This window comes from Theropithecus gelada, chromosome 3 (assembly GCF_003255815.1).
Source record: "Theropithecus gelada isolate Dixy chromosome 3, Tgel_1.0, whole genome shotgun sequence".
NCBI classification, from domain to species: Eukaryota; Metazoa; Chordata; class Mammalia; order Primates; family Cercopithecidae; genus Theropithecus; species Theropithecus gelada.
In genome coordinates, this window is record NC_037670.1 from 3,640,307 (window position 1) to 3,663,608 (window position 23,302).

General features: G+C 43.8%; 1 protein-coding gene across 1 annotated transcript in view; it reads right to left on the reverse strand.

The window, feature by feature from the left end:
• The window catches only part of GALNT17 (polypeptide N-acetylgalactosaminyltransferase 17), a 596,132-nt gene that overhangs the window by 128,728 nt on the left and 444,102 nt on the right, over positions 1-23,302 (reverse strand). The window contains exon 6 of the mRNA XM_025379068.1: positions 14,974-15,091. Coding sequence (XP_025234853.1) covers positions 14,974-15,091 — 118 coding nt within the window. The remainder of the gene's footprint in view (positions 1-14,973; positions 15,092-23,302) is intronic.

Consider the following 23,302-nt stretch of genomic DNA (forward strand, 5'->3'; position numbering starts at 1 on the left):
GAAAAGAAAAAACAAAAAATAACTTAATTGTTCAATGCCATAGAGCTCTAACAGTCTCTATCAAGGAGGTGATATAACCACACAGAGAAAGTTATGTCAAATAATTTTAAAGACATTGGTTGTACATCTATAATGGAATATATCCTAGGGACAAAACAAACCATAAAGAAATATTAAACCTCATTCAATCAACTTGTTAGTGTTCTTATTTTGAAACTATTATTTATATATTGTAGGATAAGTCAAATAAGAAATGATGTCAATAAGAACCAAGACTTTCAGTGAAAAGTAAATATAAAATATAAGAAGTAAAAATCTGATAATTACAAATTTGAACAGAAGAGATTAGTATGAAATAATGATTTACCTTTCTCTTTCTAAAAAAAAAATCAGTATTGTCTAGCTTTGTTCATGGAAAAGGCTTAGATACAACTGCAACCTGGTAGCAATGAGCACCCTCACTGACAAGACTTCAGTCTCTAAATACCATTTTCCATTGGAAGGGACTGGGATTCTTCAGAGAAATGGCTAATTCCAGGTCTAGGACAGTAAATAACAAGATAAGACAGGAACTTCTTGTTGTGCCAGAAAGCAAGGATGTTCTACAAAGTGGCTGCTTAAGCCTTTTTGCAATCTTTTATTTTTGACTTTTAGGATTTATTACACATAATCTGCATAAGATTCCTTCATCAGTTACAGGCATTATGAGTATTTTTCCCAGCATGTGGCTTGGCTATTCATTTTTTAATACTTTGTTTAGATGAGCTGAAAGTTACATTTCGATTAAGTCAAATTTATCATTTTTTCTTTGTTAGTGTTTTTTTTTAATGTGTTCAGTCCAAAAAAGTAGCGCCCACAGCAAGATACTCTCTTGTTTTCAGCAGGGCCTTTTATGATCACAGACCTAAATGTAAAAGATAGAACCCTAAGGCTTGTGGAAGAAAATACATAAGATAATGAACAGACAAGCCAAAGACAGTAGAAAAATATTCACATAGTACACATCTCTGAAAAAGTAATAGTACCCAGAATACATACCATAGACCCCTGGAAATCAACAACAAAATGAAAAGACATGATGTTTAAAAATGGACAAAAGGAGATACACAAATTAACTATAAGCTCAAAAAAGGTGCTCATCCTCCTTCAAGGAAGTGTAAATTAAAACCATACTGAAGTACCCCTTCAAAGGGTAAAAAGGAGGCCAGGTGTGGTGGCTCATACCTGCTATTGCAGCACTTTTGGAGGCTGAGGAAGGCAGATCACTTGAGGCCAAAAGTTCGAGACCGGCCTGGCCAACATGGTGAAATCCCGTGTCTACTAAAAATAGAAAAATTAGCCTTGGTGTGGTGGTGTGCGCCTATAGTCTCAGCTACTCAGAAGGCTGAGGCAGGAGAATCGCTTGAACCCAGGAGGCAGAGGTTGCAGTGAGCCAAGATCACACCACGGCACTCTAGCCTGGGCAACAGAGTGACTTTGTTTCAAAAAGGAAAAAAGAAAAAAAAGCAGGTAGAGAGGAGAAAGGAGGAAGACAGCTTCATTAATGGGTACAAACATACAGTCTGATAAAAGAAACAAGACCTAGTGTTTGATAGGTCAGTAGGGTGACTATATTGTACACCGTTATCTTTTATATATTTCAAAATAGCTAGAAGAGAATGAATGTTTTTAGAATAAAGTCAAATATTTGTGATGATAAATATCCCAATTACACTGACTTGATCTTTACAAATTATATGAACATATTGAATTATCACATGTACCCCCAAAATATGTACATCTATTATGTATCGATAAAAATAAATAAATAAAAGTATCCTTTCGGTGTGTCATGCAATTAAAAAAAAAACCCTGCTAGGTTTGTTAAAATAAATTCTGACAATACCAAATATTGCCACAGAGGTGGAACAGTGGAAAATGGCACATTTTGGATACCTGATTGACAGTTTCTTTAAAAGTTGAACACAGATCCTCTAGATATTCCAGCTATTCAAATCCTAGGTATTTACCCAAGCGAAATCTAAACATATGTTCATAAAAGACTTGTATATGAATGCTCGTACCAGTCCCAAATTGGAAACAATCCTACTATTCCTCAGTAGGACAATGAATAAAAAAATTGTCATATATTGACTCAAAGGAATATTTCTCAGTAAACAACAAAGACTGAGTTGCTGATAGATACACACAACAGCAACCTGGAAAATCTCACAAACATTCCTTTAGTTGAAAGAAGTCAGATATAATAGAGACTATAAGGTGTGATTCCATTTATGTGACGTTCTAGAACAGACAAAACTAATCTATGGTGATAAAAATCAGGGCCAGGTGCAATGGCTCACGCCTGTAATCCCAGCACTTTGGGAGGTTGAGGAGGGTGGATCACCTGAGGTCAGGAGTTCACGACTAGCCTGGCCAACATGGTGAAACCCCACCTATACTAAAATACAAAGATTAGCCGGGTGTGGTGGCAGGCGCCTGTAGTCCCAGCTAATTGGGAGGGTGAGGCAGGACAATTGCTTGAACCTGGGATGCAGAGGTTGCAATGAGCCAAGAGCGTGCCACTGCACTCCAGCCTGGGTGAGTGAGACTCCGTCTCAAAAAAAGAAAAAAAAAATCAGAAAATGCTTGCTGGGGTGGGGAGGAGGAAAGAACTGATAGGAAAAAGGGACTCTCTTAGGCAACAGAAATGTCCAACGTCAGGTTTTCAGAGGTGATTATAGGAGTGTATATTCATCAGACTGTGAAATTCATCAGACTGAAGACTGGCAATCTGTACATTGGATTGCATTAAATTATGCTTTAATAAAAGTAAATATGGAGTGGGCAAAAAATGAATAATGACAATGGCTTTAGACACATAAAATACGTATTTTAAAAAAAGCCTTGAGTCCATATTATTGAGGAAAAAAAAAGAAAACCTCATTGGTCATCTTAGAAGGTTGCTATGACACCAACTCATTATACTAAAGATGTTTAAATAAAAAGAAGAAATCAAGCATTTATCCTGCTTTTCTGGTTTGAACTGTATTTCAGAATATACAAATAGTTGAAGAGGAAAAGTTATTTTTAATAGAAGAATTACAGCTTATAAATGCAGAATGAGTGTAGAATCTAAAAATCACCATTCTGTAGGCCCTAATGAATTAATGGGTGTAGGCAGTGATCATTGGTAGTTGCTAAAACCATTAATTAGGTGAAAGATTGATGGGGAGCTTTATAATGAATCAATTAGGCTGACAACACCTGAACCTGCTGTTGAATCCTAACAGTGAGATACAGTGAGATAACCAGACCCCATGTATCTCCCGATGTCATGCACTAGGAAATTCATAGCAGAGCCTGAAGTGTTCCTGCCAAAAAGAAAGAAAGGAAAAAATAAAGGAAGAAGTAATCAACCTTGTAGATCTAATTACAGCTTAGAAAAAAAAAAAAAAAAAGAAGAAGATTAAAGGAACAAGTTAAAGACATCAAGAAAAATCAGTCTGCTAAATCTAGATTGTGTGAAATTGTACAGGACAAATGACTTGGTTTCTTTGACAAATGAATGACATGAAATTAACAAAGGTGAGAAGAAAGGTTGCAGATTGAAAGATACTTTAGAGACAGACCAGCCAAATGCAATGTGTAGACCTTGTTGGCATTCTTATTTGAGTAAGTCGACTATCAAAACAAATTTTTTTGAGAAAAAATAACCGAGTTTTGAGAAATATTTTGGAGAAAACATGGACTGGGTAATGGATTTTCCAAAGTATAATTTTATGTCGAGACTATGTTTTTAAAGAGTCTTTATGTGTTGGCAATGCACTCTAAAGTATTTATAGATGGAATGAGACGATGTCTGGGGATTTGCTTTTAAAAAGTCAATGAGCAGTAACTGAAAAAAACAGCAAAATGTTAATATTTGTTAAAGCTGAATGATCAGTACATTTGGATTCATTATACTGTGCTATCTTTGTGTACGTTTCAAGTTTTCCATCAAAAATGCTGAATTAAAATAAAAGAAATTAGCATAACACGTAATGACTGAATTCTTCATTTTCCAGTTTGTTTTGAAGGGAAAAAAAACAGTGAGACAAAATAATCTAAACCTCTCATCCACTCAGGGGAGAATTTCCAGCCTGTATAAAATTTAGCATTACAGAATTTAAAAAACTCTAAGAAGGAGGCCGTTTTTTGTTTGTTTGTTTGTTTTGAAATGGAGTCTCGCTTTGTGTTCCAGAGTGCGGAGGCGCAATCTCGGCTCACTGCAACCTCTGCCTCCCAGGTTCAAGCAATTGTCCTGCCTCAGCCTCCTGAGCAGCTGGGACTACAGGCACGTGCCACCACGCCTGGCTAATTTTTTGTATTTTTTTTTTTTTTTTTTTTTAGTAGGGACGGGGTTTCACCATGTTAGCCAGGATGGTCTCCACCTCCTGACCTCGTGATCCACCCGCCTAGACCTCCCAAAGTGCTGGGATTACAGGCGTGAGCGACCGTGCCTGGCCAGGAGGAACTTTTATTCTACAACTGACTTCATGGTCCTGGACATCGTTTGGAAGGTCTCTTGAGGAAGGGTTCTTTGGTGTGGTGTGTGTGAGTGTGTGCATGCGTGTTCATGCACGTGCATGTTACAGCCTTGTACATAGATTAGCCTGTTACTCTTAAGAGGACGGCAATACATTTTAATAAAGATAGCAAAATGGCCCTGCTATCTAATGCCAGAGAATCTGTTTAATTTTTCCCCTTTTTCCATGTCCAATAAAACTTCGTTCTGTACTGACGCTGAGTAAGTTGTGTAACAGTGAAAGCTGGAAGAAAAAGGTGCCACTGCAGAGACAACCTTACAGGTAAGCAGCTCATCAGCTGCAGCTCTAGGGTGGGGCAATGGGAGCCTCACTATCTCTTCCTGGCAGGTGACATAGAGGCAAACAGGTGGCTGGGTGCGGTGGCTCACACCTGTAATCCCAGCACTTTGGGAGGCCAAGGCGGGCAGATCATGAGATCAGGAAATTGAGACCATCCTGGCTAACATGGTGAAACCCCGTGAAAGATGTGAAAGTTGTAAACATTTTGAAAAACTAAGTTTCTTTTCCCCAGAATTATTCTGGGGGGTGGGGAAAGATGATAGGCTTCAATTTTTTAAAATCCTACTTTCCTAATTTATTTTATTTTATTTTTTATTTCCATAGGTTAGTGGGGAACAGGGGGTATTTGGTTACCTGAGTAAGTTCTTTAGTGGTGATTTGTGAGATTTTGGTGCACCCATCACCCAAGCACTATACATTGCACCCTATTTTTAGTCTTTTTTCCCTCACCCCCTTCCCACCCTTTCCCCTCGGGGGGAAGGCCATTGTGTTATTCTTACTCCTTTGCATCCTCACAGCTTAGCTCTCACTTATGAGCAAGAACACACGATGTTTGGTTTTCCATTCCTGAGTTACTTCACTTAGAATAATAGTCTCCAATCTCATTCATGTTGCTGCAAATGCCATTAATTCATTCCTTTTTATGGCTAAGTAGTATTCCATTGAATATATACACTACAGTACAGATACAGATTCTTTTTTTTTTTTTTTTTTTTGAGACAGAGTCTTGCTCTATCACCAGACTGGAGTGCAGTGGCACGATCTTGGCTCCCTGCAACCTCTGCCTCCTGGGTTCAAGAGAGTCCCCTTCCTCAGCCTCCCGAGTAGCTGGGTCTACAGGCGCACGTCACCATGTACAGCTATTTCTTTTTTTATTTTTATTTTTGTATTTTTAGTAGAGACAGTGTTTCACCATGTTGGCCAGGATGGTATTGATCTCCTGACCTCGCGATCTGCTTGCCTTGGCCTCCCAAAGTGCTGGGATTACAGGTATGAGGCACCGCGCCCGGCCATCACAGATTCTCTATCCACTCTTTGATTGATGGGCATTTGGGTTGGTTCCACATTTTTGCAATTACGAACTGTGCTGCTACAAACGTGTGTGCAAGTATCTTTTTTGTATAATGACTTCTTTTCCTCTGGGTAGATAACAGTAGTGGGATTGCTGGATCAAATGGTAGTTCTACTTTTAGTTCTTTAAGGAATCTCCACCCTGTTTTTCATAGTGATTGTTGTAGTTTACATTCCCACCAGGTATAACACATATGGCCACTACCTGCTGTAACTTACACGCTCAAACCATAGCAGGAATCCCTATGTCCTTGCTCCTCTAAGTCAGCCCGCACCCTAAGCACTGTGACCTTGCAGACTCCAGGGCAGAATGGAGAACAGCCAACACTTGTTCTGGTACCCCTCTGCCAAATCCCACTCTTGGCCAGAGTCTCTTCCCAGTCCTGTGTTCCCTTGACATCTCACTGTCAGGTTAGAGAGAACTGCTACTCCTCAAACTCAACATTTCTAAAACGGAACTTACTCATGTCCCCACTGACAAACCTACCCTACCAGAGTCTTCTATTTAGGGGACTGGTCAGTTGGTGGGAAACCTGGGAGGCACCCTTAATAATCCCTTCTCATTCGCTCCTCTCATTCAGTGGACCACCACTGATATAAGATGTCTCTGTCTCCCCACCCAAATCCCATCTTGAATTGTAATCCAAATTGTAATCCGCACGCAATGAAGGAGGGACCTAGTAAGAGGTGATTGGATCATGGGGGCAGTTTCCCCCAGGCTGTTCTCATGATAGTGAGTCAATTCTCACGAGATCCGATGCTTTAAATGTGGCCGGGCGCAGTGGCTCACGGCTGTAATCCTAGCGCTTTGGGAGGCCAAGGCAGGTGGATCACATGAGGCCAGGAGTTCAAGACCAGCCTGGCCATCATGGTGAAACCCCATCTCTACTAAAAATACAAAAATTAGCCGAGCATGGTAGTGCACGTCTGTAATCCCAGTCACTTGGGAGGCTGAGGCATGAGAATCACTTGAGCCCAGGAGACGGAGGTTATAGTGAGCTGAGACTGAGCCACTGCACTCCAGCCTGGGCGACAGGGCAAGAGACTATGTCTCAATCAAAACAAAACAAAACAAAACAAAACATAAAAGTGTTTAGCACTTCCTCCCTTGCTTGGTCTCTCTCCTGCCACCATCTAAAACATGCCTTGATTCCCCTTCCCCTTCTACCATGATTGTAAGTTTCCTGAGGCCTCCCCAGCTACGTGGAACTGTGAGTCAATAAACTCTCTTTTGTTTATAAATTACCCAGTCTCAGGTATGTCTTTAAAGCCGTGTAAGAACAGACCAATACAACCACGCTCTGTCCATCACACCTCCTAAAGGGCACTGGTGCATCCAAGTCTATCTCAGGCTTAGTGCTCCCTCCTTGGCTTAATCCCCACACATGCAAATGCCTCCGGGCTGGCCTGGGGTGTCTCAGAAACATGAGATTTATCACATAATCTTTCCACCTTCTCCCAAACCTCCTCCAACAGTGCTCCTTAGAGAACAGCACCACTATTCCCCACCTGCTCAGCTTGGACTCCCACTTCTCTTTTTCCCCTGCATACACTCAATCTCCAGGTCTTGTCTCTTCTACTTCCTGAATTTGTCCATTCCTCTCCCACTGTCACAACCATATAGGTCAAGCCCCTCCTCACCAGCTTTTCCGGAGTGTACGCAGCTTTATCATCCATTTTCCACATGGCTGTCATAGCTATCTTTTTAGTAAAAAGAAAAGTCTAATCCTCTTCTTTTAAATCCCCTCAAGGGTGGTAAGTAATGGGTACTTGAGACTATCTATGTCCTATCTATCTATCTATCTATCTATCTATCTATCTATCTATTATCTATCTATCATTCATCCATCTATCATCTATCAATTTATCTATCATCTATTTATATATCATCTGTCTAATCTATCATCTATATCTATCTTTTATCTATTCATCTATCATCTACATCTATCATCCATTTATCTAATCTGTCATCTATATAATCTATCAAACTATCATCTATTTATCTGTCTATATAATCAGTCTGTCATCTCTATGTATATCTAGCTATTCATCAATCATCTATCTAATCAATCACCTCTATGTATCTAATCTATATCTCATCTATCTATATCATCTATCCATCTATCTGCTATCTCTATCTAATCTATCACCTATCAATCTTTCCATACCTATCTATATGTTTAATCTAATCTATCATCATTCTATCCCTCTATCATTATATCTATCTTTCTATCTATCCATCTATCATCTCTATCATCTATATCTCTATTATCTACTATATCATTAATCTATCATCTATCTCTGTCATCCATCCATCCATCCATCCATCCATCTCTCTCTCTCTCTAATCTATCTATGTATCTATCATCTCTCTCTCTCTCCCCCCATTCCTACCTACCTACCTACCTACCTATTTATCTACCTAACCTACCTATCTAAAATGTCCACAGTGATCCTTAAGAAAAAGCCAACTTTCTGCTTATCAATCCTCAAAATCTGGGCCCCACCTTGATTGTTGTCGCTGAATCTAAGACATTTTCCTCCCTCTTTCTCTGCTCCAGCCATCCTGAACTCCCAAGGTTCTCAGGACACATTTATCTCTCAGAATTCCAAATCTTTGCAGATGTTTTTCTCTCTGTCTAGAATATTCTTCCTTGCACACCTCCTTCTTTGCTTATCTACATTAAACTCATTTTAAAATTCTTAAATAGCATTTCTGTAGGGAGGTTCCTCCCAACTCCCTAGACTAGGCTATATTCCCTTACTATATTTTCCCATAGCATTGCTCTATCTTGTCTTTTCACACTCATCACAGTGCTATTTGTTTAATGAACAGCATTTCTGTCTGACTATAAATTTCATGGAGATAGAGACTCCATGTATTGACTGTGGTAGCCCCAGTGGAAATGCCTGCTGGGCTACAGAAGGCACTCACCAAGTTTCCATTATAATCAGAAGTATTCAGTTGAACTGTTGGCCTCTTCATGAAAGACCAGTTTGTGAAATCTCAAGTCTCACTCTATACTTGGGCAAGACCAGGAACTTTGCTTTGAACTGTATCACAGATAAACTTGAGCTTTTTTTTTTTTTTTTTTTTTTGAGGCGGTGTCTTGCTCGGTGGCTCAGGCTGGAGTGCAGTGGCGCGATCTCGGCTCACTGCAAGCTCCGCCTCCCGAGTTCCCGCCATTCTCCGGCCTCAGCCTCCCAAGTAGTTGGGACTACAGGCGCCCGCCACCATGCCCGGCTAATTTTTTTGTCTTTTTTGGTAGAGAAGGGATTTCACCGTGTTAGCCAGGATGGTCTCGATCTCCTGACCTCGTGATCCACCCGCCTCGGCCTCCCAAAGTGCTGGGATTACAGGCATGAGCCACCGTGCCCGGTCCCATATTAATTTTTTAAACTTCAACTTTTGTTTTAGATTCAGAGGATACACGGGCAAGTTTCTCACATGGGTGTAGTGTGTGATGCTGAGCTTTGGGGGAACCACTGATCCCATCACTCAGGCAGTGAACATAGTACCCAATAGGTAGTTTTTCAACCTGTGGCCGCTGTCTGTCTCCCCACTCTAGTAGTCTCTGGTGTCTGTTGTTCCCATCTTTATGTCCATGGGTACCCAATGTTTAGTTCCCATGTATAAGTGAGAACATGTGGTATTTGGTTTTCTGTTATTGCATTAATTCACTTAGGATAATGGCCTTTCACTATCCATGCTGCTGCAAAGGACACGGTTTCAATCTTTTTTATGGTTGCATAGTATTCTGTGGTGTCTGTGTACCACATTTTCTTTATCCAATCCACTGTTGACAGCACCTGGTTGATTCTATGTCTTTGCCATTGCGAGTATCACTGTGATGAACATATGAATGCAGATGTCTTTTTGGTAGACTGGCTATTATTAACAATTCAAGACCGTGAGCCGTGGCTCATGCCTGTAGTCCCAGCACTTCAGGAGACCGAGGCGGGCAGATCACTTAAGGTCAGAAGTTCGAGACCAGCCTGGGCAAGACAGGGAACTCCTGTCTCTACTAAAAATACAAAAATTAGCTGGGTCTGGTGCGCGCCTATAGTACCAGCTACTCGGGAGGCTGAGGCAGGAGAATCACTTGAACCTGGGAGGCAGAGGTTGCAGCGAGCTGAGATCGTGCCACTGCACTCCAGCCTGGGTGACACAGCAAGACTCTGTCTCAAAAAAAAAGCAACACACACACACACACACACACACACACACATGAAGTTAAAAAACAACAGATGTTGGCAAGGCTGCAGAAAACAGGAACACTTGTACACTGCTGGTGGGAATGTAAATTACTTTACCACTGTGGAAAACAGTGTAGAGATTTCTCACAAAACTTAGAACTACCATTCAACTCAGCAATCCCATTACTGGAGATATACCCAAAATAAATAAATCATTCTTACAAACGTTTTAATAATTCAATGCACCCACACAGGAATTCTACGTTTTATTCAGTCCATGGGATTCATGATAAAGCCAAGACATCCTTTGGTAGTCTGGGGATCTGAAAGTGTGTCTCCCTTGTCTTCCTTTAGAAAGAACTTCCCAGCAAGATGCAACAGTCTTGGGTGCCATGTTTTTATGTAAGAGAACAGAAGAAGAGAACGCCTTTTCTTCGTGAATGGACGGATATATTGGAGAAAGACTTTACGTCATTGAAAAGTAACCTATCTTTTCTTCTGTCCTTGGAGAATTTTTTTTTCTCTCTTAACATTTAGACGCGTTACTATAATACGCTTTGTTAATAGTTTCTGATTACTATTACTCAGAGCAAGATGAAACCTTCCAATTTCCATCTCATTTATTTTTTCAATTCTGGCTTTTTTAAACGTCCTTTTCTGTATTGATTGTTTTGGTCACAGGCAAGCTGCCTTTCACGCAGGCCAGAGCCCTAGAGTCAACTGTTATTTTTGTTCAGGGTAAGACTTTCTATTCTTGTGTTCTTGTGACAGATCTTTACTTACTGAGGATGGAATTAAAAAGTAACAAAAAATTTCAAAGATAGAAAGATCACAGATTGACCCATTTCTTGGATTAAAAAAAATCAAGAAAATAGTGTTCTCACATTAAAATTTTTCCATTGAATGAAAGTATAGGGTTTTGGGTTATTACTTATAGGTAAGCTTGTATATGTAAACGTATGTATGTAACTACATGAAAATTATATATACGCACGTATATATATTTACATAAAGCCCTGCTTCTTTATTCAGGTGGTGGGGATGGATTTCTTAAGAACGCATTTCTTATGCAACTCATTTGAGCTCTAAGCAGTACAAAATAGCACAAAATGAAAGGAGAAGTAGTATTGTCTCTGAAGCGCCTGTGTATATTATTCCATTTGAAAAAGGGAGCTCTGTCATCAGGAACCCTGTAGTCAGTCACCTGGTCGAGGCACCTGTACATGAAGTTAAAAAGGTAGTAGATGCTGGTGCCTACAGGGCTCTGGCTGTGTAGGCCGGAGTAAGAAGAAAGGACTCACTCTGGGCCAATGTGGTCATGGAGGGATACCTGGAGAAGGGACTAGAAAGAGGTGGATTCTCCCTTAGGCTCCTTTCTACTAAAAGGCCATGCATGTGCCAGGAAGTTGGCTAAACCTAGAGGTAGACCAGTAGCTCTCCAACAAGGGCACGTAACTGTTACCTGGTGGGGTGGGAGGGCTTGGTAAACACAGGGAGCTGGACTCCCTGCCACTCTGGAGTTTCTGGTTCAGTAGGTCTGGGATGGGGCCCAAGAATTTTCACTTCTAACAAGTTCCCAGGTGAGGTGAATGCTGATTGGAAACATGAGAACCAGAGAATTCTGTGTAGACTCGGAACCCAGGCCTTTGCCTTTCTGCAACCAACAGCACCCAATCCCACTTTAAGAACTGGCAGAAAACCAAGGCTTATGTCAAGATCAGCTTGCAGCCTGCAGGATGATGTGGTTTATGGAAAGTTAAGAGGCAAAATTATTCCCCCATCTCCAGCTGCTGGAGATGCCTGGAAGTACTGTAAGAGGCAGGTAATTACACTCTAGGGTGACATCTATGACCCTGAGGCAACTGACACTTTAATAAAGACCCACCCTGAGCAGCAGGGGAGCTGAATTGTCATGCAGGAGACAAAGCCAGGGAGAAATTGCCTGGGGGCAGACTGGGCTCTGCAGGGACCGTTCATTCCAGCCCATCAACAAGGAGTGAGGAATCCCCAAACTGCTTTCCACAACGGCTGAAAGAACTTAAAACAGAATTACCATTTGACCCAGTAATCTCATTTACTACTGGTTATAGAACCAAAAGATAGAAATCATTCTACCGTAAAGATACATGCACACGTATGTTCATTGCAGCACTATTCACAATAGTGAAGACATGGAATCAACTTAAATGCCCATCAATGGCAGACTGGGTAAAGAGAGTGTTGTACATGTACGCAGTGGAATACGGTACAGCTGTTAAGAAGAAGGAGATCATGGATGAAGCTGGAGGCCATTATCCTAACTGAATTAACGCAGGAACATCCAACCAAATACCGCATGTTTTCACGTATAAGCGGGAGCTGAACATTGAGCACATATCGTCACAAAGAAGGGAACCACAGACACTGGGGCCTTCTTGAGGGCAGAGGGTGGGAGGAAGGTGAGGATCAAACAACTACCTATCAGGTACTATGCTTATTACCTGGGTAATAATCTGTGCACCAATCTGTGCTCATTGAGGTGTCAATTACCAATACAGGTAATACACAATTCACCTATATAATAAACCTGCACATGAACCCCTGAACCTAAAATGAAAGTTAAAAGAAGAAAAATAAAAAATAAAATAGACCAAGCATAGTGGCTCAAGCTTGTAATCCCAGCACTTTGGGAGGCCGAGGTGGGTGGATCACAAGGTCAGGAGATTGAGACCATTCTGGCTACCACAGTGAAACCCCGTCTCTACTAAAAATACAAAAACAAAATTAGCCGGGCATGGTGGTAGGCGCCTGTAGTCCCAGCTACTCAGGAGGCTGAGGCGGGAGAATGGCGTGAACCCAGGAGGTGGAGCTTGCAGTGAGCCAAGATCGTGCCACTACACTAGCCTGGGCAACAAAGCAAGACCCCTTCTCAAAAAATTAATTAATTAATTAATTAAATTAAATAAAGGCCAGGCATGGGGGCTCATGCCTGTAATCCCAGCACTTTGGGAGGCCGAGGCAGGAAGATCACCTGAGGTCAGGAGTTCAAGACCAGTCTGGCCAACATGGTGAAATCCCATCTCTACTAAAAACATAAAAAATAGCCAGGTGCAGTGGCACCTGCCTGTAATCCCAGCTACTTGGGAGGCTGAGGCAGGAGAATAACTTGAATCTGGGAGATGGAGGCTGCGGTGAGCCGAGATCATGCCACTGCAGTCCACCCTGGGCAACAAAGCGAGACTTCATCTCAAATAAAATAAAATAAATAAATAAATAACAAAAAATAGGGAGTGAAGGGAGAATGTATGTGATCCCACAATCTGGTGGTACAGGGGCGTTGGTGGACAGGACTGTGCTGCTGGGGAAGAACCCAGGACCTCCCTCCTTGCTTCAGGGATCAGAGACAGCCATACAGTCCTGCCTGCTAAGCAGTTCCCACCATCACCACCAAGCCTGCAGAGCCTCACACTCAGACCTTTCCTGCCAGGTCACTGCAAAACAAAATGAATCATTTCTGGAGATCTAATGTACAGCATGGTGGCCACAGTTAATGATACGGTATTGTAGACTTTTAATTTCCTAAGAGGATAGATCTTAAATTAGATCTTCTCACCAGCCCCCACACACAGTGGTAATTAGATGGAGGTAATGGATGTGTCAATTAGCATGATTTTGGTGCTCATTTCACAATGTATATGTATATCCAAACCTCACCTGTACACCTTAAACATGTAGTTTTTTGTTGTTTTGTTTTGTTTTGTTTGTTGTTGTTGTTGTTGTTGTATGAGACAGAGTCTTGCTCTGTCACCTGGGCTGGAGTGCAATGGCATAATCATGGCTCACTGAAGCCTTGAACTCCTGGGCTCAAGCGATCCTCTTGCTTCAGCCTCCTGAGTAGCTGGGACTACAGGTTCACACAACCACACCTGGCTAATTTTTTATCTTTTGTAGAGTTGGTGGTTTTGTTATGTCACCCAGGCTGGTTTTGAACTCCTGGGCTCAAATGACCCTGCTGACTTGGTTTCCCAAGTCACTGGGATTATACGTGTGAGCTAATTTTTTATTTTTTGTAGAGACTGTGTCTCGCTATTTCGCCCAGCCTGATTTGAACTCCTGGGCTCATGTGATCCTCCTGACTCGGCTTCCCAAGTCACTGGGATTACAGGTGTGAGCCACCAAAATCTGTATATGTCAATAACATCTCAATAAAACTGTTAAAAATAAATCTGCGGGTGTAAAAACTAAACCACAAATGCCTTTGTTAGACAGATGGGGTCTCTCTTGCTCTGTTGCCCAGGCTGGAGTGCAGTGGTGCCATCATAGCTCACTGCAGCCTCGAACTCCTGGGCTCAAGCCATCCTCCTACCTCACTCTCCAGAGTAGCTGGGACACAGACATGCACCACCATGCTTGGCTAATTTTTCATTTTTTGTAGAGACAGGGTCTTGCTCTGCTGCCTAGGTTTGTCTTGAATGCCTGGCCTTAAGTGATCCTACCACCGTGGCCTCCTAAAGTGTTGGGATTACGGGCATAAGCCACTGTGCCTGGCCTAAAAATATTAATTTAAGGAGATCATTTAAGAAACATTTAAGAAGAGAACAAAACTGAATGGGAGTGGGAACCACCCTCTCCAGCTAATGCCCAGAGTGGGTTGCCATGGCATGAAATCTATCAGCCAACATTTAAAGAGGGGAAAGCCTAGGTTTCCCTACCTAAGGAGGGGTGACAATGCAGCTCATGCATCTCCCAGGGACAGAGCGGAGTAAATGAATCTGTCATTCATCAGCTGTAAGAAGCTTTAAATACACCCCACAGATGATCAAGCAGCTCTGCTCACAAACATGGACACACCAAGAGGAAGGGACACCATGTCACAAACCTTGATTCCTAGTTCAATATTTTCTCCTCCGTACACATCCATGCCAGGATCCAGAAGACCGATTTCACCGAAGAACTTCCTGTTGACCACAAACGAGCAGCCTATCATGGCTGGGGTCCTGCGGGAGGGAGAAAGAAAGGAAGCTCATTGAGGTGTCGGCACCAGAAGCCCTTCCATTGGTACCGTCCTAGCATGTACTGGGTTCCAGCCTAGCAAATCAAGTCACTTCCCTCAATTCCCACACCTCCTCTCTCTGTAAGGCTGTCTTTTTTTTTTTTTTTAAGTCGGAGTTTGCTCTTGTTGCCCAGGCTGGAGTGCAGTGGTACAATCTTGGCTCACGGCAACCTCTGCCTCCCGGGTTCAAGCGACTCTCCTGCCTCAACCTCCTGAGTAGCTGGGATTACAGGCATGTGCCACCATACCCGGCTAATTTTGTATTTTTAGTAGAGATGGGGTTTCTCCATGTTGGTTAGGCTGGTCTCGAACTCCCCACCTCAGGTGATCCACCTGCCTCAGCCTCCCAGAGTGCTGGGATTACAGGCTTGAGTCACCGAGCCTTAGCTTCAGAAGCATCTAGGGATAATGCGGCTCACTCGTAGATGGTGTAAGGGCTGGTCTCGTGTATCCATGGCGTCTGCACACATAGGAAGTGGTCCCTGCTGCACTCTGTTGACAGCTGAGTGATAGGATGGGGATCCTTGTGCAGTCTCAAAGAAGCTTGGAGGTGGGAAGCAAGATGCATCACTCCCCACCCCAGGAGAAAGAGAATGAGCAAGCTAGGAGTGCAACGGGAAACTGGAGAGAAGGAGATTGCAAACAAGGGCTCCAATCTCCATGTTATGGTGGGAGAAAGTGGACCAGGGTGGCGTCTTTAGAAAAGGGCGAAGACTCAGGGAGGAAACATATCCTAGTCCCTAGAGGTATCCATCAGAAACGGCAAGGAGACCACCCCAGCCCGCAGAGAGGAGGTCTCAGCAGGAGAGACAGAGAGCATCTGTAGAGTAACCATGAAGTCGGGACAAAGGATTCTTTTATTTTCATATAAATTCATCCCCTTGGTTGTTTCTTCCAGGGAAGGCTAAAGGCACAAGTTGACCTATTGAAAATTAGAGACAATAATCATGTGAGGCAACCTGTCAGAACAACTATTATTAAAAAGTAAAAAAGGCCGGGCGCAGTGGCTCATGCCTGTAATCCCAGCAGTTTGGGAGGCCGAGGCGGGCGGATCACAAGGTCAGAAGATCGAGACCATCCTGGCTCACACGGTGAAACCTCGTCTCTACTAAAAATACAAAAAAATTAGCCGGGCGCGGTGGCAGGCGCCTGTAGTCGCAGCTACTCAGGAGGCTAAGGCAGGAGAATGGCGTGAACCTGGGAAGTGGAGCTTGCAGTGAGCCAAGATCGCGCCACTGCACTCCAGCCTGGATGACAAAGTGAAACTCTTGTCTCACAAAAAAAAAAAAAAAAAAAAAAAGGAAAAGTAAAAAAAAACAAACAAAACCAAACAAAAAATCACCAGATGTTGGTAAGGTTGTGGAGAAAAGGAAACACTTATACACTGTGGCTGGCAGTGTAAAATAGTTTAGCCCCTGTGGAAAGCAGTTTGGAGATTTCTCAAAGAACTGAAAATAGAACTCCCATCCAACCAAGCAATCCCATTAATGGGTATATACCCAAAGGAAAATAAATCCTTCTACCAAAAAGACACCTGTATCCCCATGTTCATTGCAGCAATATTCACCATAGCAAAATCATGAAATCAACCCAGGTGCTCATCAATGGTGGACTGGATGAAGAAAATGTGGTGCATATACACCATGGAATACTATACAGCCAGAAAAAAGGAATAGCATTGTGCCCTTTGCTGCAGCATGGACACAGGTGTTCAACACTAGCGTGGAAAAGTTGTTTCCCAGATTTCAGTCCAGGTTGGATCAACATCATCACCATCAACCCAGCAACTCCTTAGAAAATGCAGCTTCTGGCCGGGCTAACAAGCAAATTAATGCAGGAACAGAAAATCAAATACCATATGTTCTCACTTGTAAGTGAGAGTGAAACATTGGGTACACACAGGCTTAAAGATGGTAACAATAGACAGGAACTCCAAAAGCAGGTAGGGAGGGAGAAGGGAGAGTTGAAAAACTACGTATTGGGTACTCTGTTCACTATTTAGGTGATGGGATCAACAGACGCCCAAACTTCAGCATCACTCAATACACCCATGTATCAAATCTGCACATGTATCTCTTGTATCCAAAATTCTTAAAAAATCATGTGAGAGCTGCGCGCAGTGGCTACACCTGTAATCCCAGCACCTTGGGAGGCTGAGGCAGGCGGATCACAGGGTCAGGAGATTGAGACTATCCTGGTCAATATGGTGAAACTCCGTCTCTACTAAAAATACAAGAATTAGCCAGGCGTTGTGGTGCGTGCCTGTAGTCCCAGTTGCTCAAGAGGCTGAGGCAGGAGAATTGCTTGAATCTGGGAGGCAGAGGTTGCAGTGAGCTGAGATCACGCCACTGCACTCCAGCCTGGGCCAGAGTGAGACTCCGTCTCAAAAATCAATCAGTCAATCAATCATGTGAGACAATACAACACATGCATATATGTGCAGGGATTGACGGGAATGCTGTATTATTCTACCACGTTCTTTGCAATGTTGTATGAAGTATGGGACCATGTGTTGTAAATGAGAAAAACCATACTGATAAATATTAAGTATTGTATTACATTGTGCATTGTAGTATAGTATCAAAGATATAGATAATTTATTATATCTTTTTGCCTGTTTCTAGACTTTATAGGAACCCTTATATAATACATTCATTGAGTAAATATTTTCTCAGCATCTACCAAATCATGCCCTTTTCTATAGCTGGATGTACTCTAGATCCCAGATGCAGCTGGAGACCACTATCGTAAGCAAATTAACTCAGGAACAGAAAACCAAAGACTGCATGTTCTCACTTGTAATTTGGAGCTAAGCATTGGGTATACATGGAGATAAAGATGTCTACGGCATTTTGCTGGTGCTGTAGAAGGTGGGAAAACAGAAGACAGAAGACATACTTCTGTCATCCAAGCAACTAAGAGTGAACATAATAATAATATAATTATGATTGTTGTTATTGCAACTATTTATTGAGCAATTTCCTGTCTCAAGCACAAGGTGCAAAGCACTTTCCACGCACATCTCGTGTATGCACAGCCACAACCCACTGAACAACTGAGGCACACGGAGATTAGGTGACCTGAGTCACAGAACAGAACTCAGCATCTGCCTGGCTTCAAAGCCCTTGGTTTTAGCCCTTTTGCTTAACTGCATGCCTTAGAAAAGGCTCCATGGAGGAACTGGTAAATGCCCACACTGCCAAAGGCCAGAAACACCGATACGATGCTTCCCTGGGCAAAAGAGACACCTCACGCAGGAGGCCCTTTGAAACACCACTGGGGCTGCCAGGAAGCTATTAGGTGGAATTCTTTGGAGCGGAAGTGTGGACTGTAGTCTCAGACCCTCATTGGCCGGTTCTGACTTCTAACTGGACTTTGACCTTTGCATCCCGGTTTCTGATTCCACGGAAAGCCACTAGGTACCCACGTGGTGAGGCAGCAGTGGATGAGCGTCTTCATTCACCTTCAGTGGTGGCACCAGCATGAAATGTGTAGAGTTGAACGCTGGTGCTGCCGCTGAAGACTATAATTGCATAAGTCAATGGAGCACTCTAGATCCCAGTTAAATCTCTACAGGGGACTGGCGCGGTGGCTCACGCCTGTAACCCCAGGACTTTGGGAGGCTGAAGTGGGTGAATCACAAGGTCAGGAGTTCGAGACCAGCCTGACCAACATGGTGAAACCCTGTCTTTACTAAAGATACAAAAATTAGTTGGGCGTGGTGGTGTGCACCTGTGATCCCAGCTACTCAGGAGGCTGAGACAGGAGAATCGCTTGAACCTGGGAGGCGCAGGTTGCAGTAAGCCAAGATCGTGCCACTGCACTCCAGCCTGGGTGACAGAGCGAGACTCCATCTCAAAAAAGCAAACAAACAAAAATTTCTACAGGGTATTGTTGTGTGGATTAAACAAGAGAAAACGTGCAATGGGCCCAGTGCACAGAGCAGGAGCTCAACAAGTGCTGTGCCTTCACCTTCTCACTGGGAGGTGCCCTTCTGTGTTTTCACAGAAATCTCAAGCCAATCACACTTACGCAAACAGGACCTTGCTTCTGCTAGTGTAGCAGGACCACCCTGGACTATGCCAGGGAAAAGCATGGCTTCTAATGTCCACCATTTCCTCCCAGCTCTTAGCCCCTTTTAGAGAAGCAGCCTGACCTTTAGTCTGGAAAAGCATTGAATGAATCCATTCCCTGGCCTCAGCGAACCGAACCAGAAAATGAGCACTGATCCCAAGCCAGGTCAAATTATGTTTCCTCTGAAGCTTGGAATTAGGTTTCTCCTGAAGGGATGGCTTTGGAAATGAAGACAGCTCTGGGAGCTAGAACTCAATAGGCTCATACACCTTCAGGGCTCAGGCCGCCATTGTGAGCAGTTCCTGAGGGGCTCCATGCACATGGGTGATTGAGCAGAAGGAGGAGGCAGATGGACAATGGAGACTACATGGGCGTGGGGGTGACTGGCTACCCGGGAAGCCTGGCTTTCCATCTGCTGAGAGCCCTGGCTCTGCTCTCTGACCCTAAGTTACAGGAGGGTCCTTTGTGTCTTTGCAATTGGTCCTTCTCCACATAAACAGTGTTAGATAAGTTTCTGTTCTTTGCACCCAAATGGTGATGATGACCTACGCTAACCCCTCCTACTTACGATCCAGAGCAGGAGAAAAAAAAAAAAGGTTTATCTCGCAGCCAGAAGAGGAAGGCTACAGGCAAGATTCCTTCTGGAAGAGCCGGAGTCAGAGTCTACCCAAGACACAGGTACCTGGGTATGCTGGCATCGCACAGAAGCAGAGGACAGGGAGATGTCCTTGGTGTTAGCTCCATTTCCTAGATAGCATTTGTGAGCACATCAAGAAATTCTGATAAGTTATAAAAAAAATCTCCCCAAAAGCCTACGCTTGGAGTCTGAAAACATCCAGCATTGACAAGAGTATGTAGTGAAGACCTTATCAAGATTCTGCTTTCTAACCTCTCAGAGGCAAACAGGGCAGTTAAAACCACAGAAAGCGCTCAGGCCACAAACTCTCCCAAAGCAGTGGCTTTGGGCATTGCCCTGTGTGCGGCAAAGTTGTTTTCCAGAGTTCAGTCTAGGGGCCGACTGTAGCAGCATCAACCCAGTAACTCCTTAGAAAATGCAGCTTCTGGCCAGGTGCAGTGGCTTGTGCCTGTAATCTCAGCACTGTGGGAGGTCAAGGTGGGCAGATCACCTGAGGTCAGGACATGGGAAAACCCCCATCTCTACAAAAACAACAAACAAACAAACAAAACACACACACACATACACACACATTAACCAGGCCTAGTGGCATGCACCTGTAATCCTAGCTACTCGGGAGACTGAAGCAGGAGAATCGTTTGAACCCAGGAGGCGGAGGTTGCAGTGAGCCGAGATCGCACCAGTGCACTCCAGCCTGGGGGAAACAGCGAGACTCTGTTTCAAAAAAAAAAAAAAAAGAAAGAAAGAAAGAAAAGAAAAGAGCCAAAAAAATGCAGCTTCTTGGGTCTGGTCCAGAACCATGGACTGGGTCCAGAGACGGAACTCAGAGATTTGTGTTTGCACCTGTGGGACCGTGCTGTGCCTATGGAGCCTTCTACCCCACTGGATGTTCAGGTATCTCCCTGACAGCAGAAAAGTTATGCCTGTCATTTTTCATGGTATTCCAGCAGCTAGAGCACTCACCAAATACTGCTGAGTGAATGAATGTGCAGAACAGATCTGGGGGAGGCCTCCTGGTAGGGAAGAGCGCCATGATGCTTCAGGAACCAACTGGCTATCAGGGGAGTGTGCTCTAACTAGGAGTGGGAGAGAGGGATGAAATATGGAGGAGGGAGAGCAGGATGAAGTGCTAGAGACAGGAAGGAGAGGAGAGGAGAGAAGGGGAGAGGAGAGGAGAGAAGGGGAGAGGAAAGGAGAGAGGAAAGAGGGGAGGAGACAGAGCGATCAGAAGCTCATCACATCACCTTCACTGAGGAGGGGAGTAGATAGTCTTCCTCCTCTTCCAGATCCCTCTCAGTTACCCTTTGGGTAACATCTGATTTTTTTTTTCTTGAGATGGAGTCTCGCCCTGTTGCTTAGACTAGGGTGCAGTGACGCCATCTCAGCTCACTGCAACCTCCACCTCCTGGGTTCAAGCAATTCTCCTGCCTCAGCCTCCCAAGTAACTGGGATTAAAGGCGCCCACCACCATGCCTGGCTAATTTTTGTATTTTTAGTAGAGACAGGGTTGCACCTAGCCCAGCCTGATATTTTAATGTAACTGGGTTTTATCTGGATGGTATCTGTGGCTGTGGGTAGTAAGGAGAGAAGGCTTCACAGCATGACTTGCCCGAAGTCCCCTCTCTGGTGGAAACGGCTCTGCCCAGCACATGTGACAGGGTTCTCTATCAGCATCCTGGGGTTTCTCACAACAAAGTGGCGAGGTCTCCATTTGGTATGTCTTCATTCAAACCAGGACAGGGCAGGTCAGCAGCCCAGAGGTGCCCAGGAGGCCGTGGGAAACCAGACCTCCACCTGTGTCCCAGGCGGGCCCTATCGGAACCCACAGATGAAGGGGCAGGAGGTAAGCCCAGTGCGGCGGGGATGTGGAATGAATGTGTGACGATGGTCGCTGTTGGTGTCACAGGAAAATTGTCCTAACTGGCCGGGTGTGGTGGCTCACGCCTGTAATTCCAGCACTTTGGGAGGCTGAGGTAGGCAGATTACTTGAAGTCAGGACTTCGAGGCCAGCCTGGCCGACATGGTGAAACCCCATCTCTACTGAAAATACAAAAATGAGCCAGGCGTGGTGGCAGGCACCTGTAATCCCAGCTACTTGGGAGGCTGAGGCAGGAAAATCACTTGAACCTGGGAGGAGGAGGTTGCAGTGAGCAGAGATCACGCCAATATGCTCCAGCCTGGGTGACAGAGTGAGACTCCATCTCAAAAAAAAAAAAAAAAAAAAGAAAAGAAAAGAAAAAAAAAAAGAAAATTGCCCATCACGATCAAAATCTGCTTACAGAGCCTGACAGAGGCTGGAAAGGAGAGGCTGGGACTGGCCCCAGCAGGTGACCCTCCCTGGAAGCAGAAGCAGAAAGTCGCTGTTCTGCAAACACCAAGCCTTCCCTATAGTGCTGGGAGCTGGCAAGACCCCTGCCAGGTGGCTAATTCTAACTGGTGATCACTGTGGAGGACATTAAATAATGAAAGGACATATCACCCTGGCAGGGTGGCTCATGCCTGTAATCCCAATACTTTGGAAGGCTGAGACAGGAGGATCGCTTAAGTTCAGGAGTTTGAGACCACCTCAGGCAACAAAGCAAAAATTACAAAAATCCCTGTCTACAAAATAAAAAATTAGCCAGGTATGGTGGCTCACACCTGTAATCCCAGCACTTTAAGAGGCCGAGGTGGGAGGCTTGCTTGAGCTTAGGAGTTTGAGGCCAGCCTGGGCAACACAGGGAGACCCTGTCTCTATGAAAAATAAAAAATGAGTCAGATGTGGTGGCATGCATCTATAGTCCTGGCTACTTGGGAGCCTAAGTTGGGAGGATGTCTTGAACTTGGGAGGTTGAGGTTGCAATGAGCTATTATCGCACCACTGTACTCCAGCCTGGGTGACGGAGTGAGACCCTGTCTCAAAAATTAAAAAAAAAAAAAAGAAAAAGTGGGCAAAGGATATGAACAGACATTTCTCAAAAGAAGACATGCATACAGCCAACAGACACATGAAAAAATGCTCGTCATCACTGGCCATCAGAGAAATGCAAATCAAAACCACAATGAGATACCATCTCACACCAGTCAGAATGGCAATCATTAAAAAGTCAGGAAACAACAGGTGCTGGAGAGAATGTGGAGAAACAGGAACACTTTTACACTGTTGGTGGGATTGTAAACTAGTTTAACCATTATGGAAAACAGTATGGCGATTCCTCAAGATCTAGAACTAGAAGTACCATATGACCCAGCCATCCCATTACTGGGTATATACCCAAAGGATTATAAATCATGCTGCTATAAAGACACATGCACACGTATGTTCATTGCGACACTATTCACAATAGCAAAGACTTGGAATCAACCCAAATGTCCATCAGTGACAGACTGGATTAAGAAAATGTGGCACATATACACCATGGAATACTATGCAGCCATAAAAAAGGATGAGTTTGTGTCCTTTGT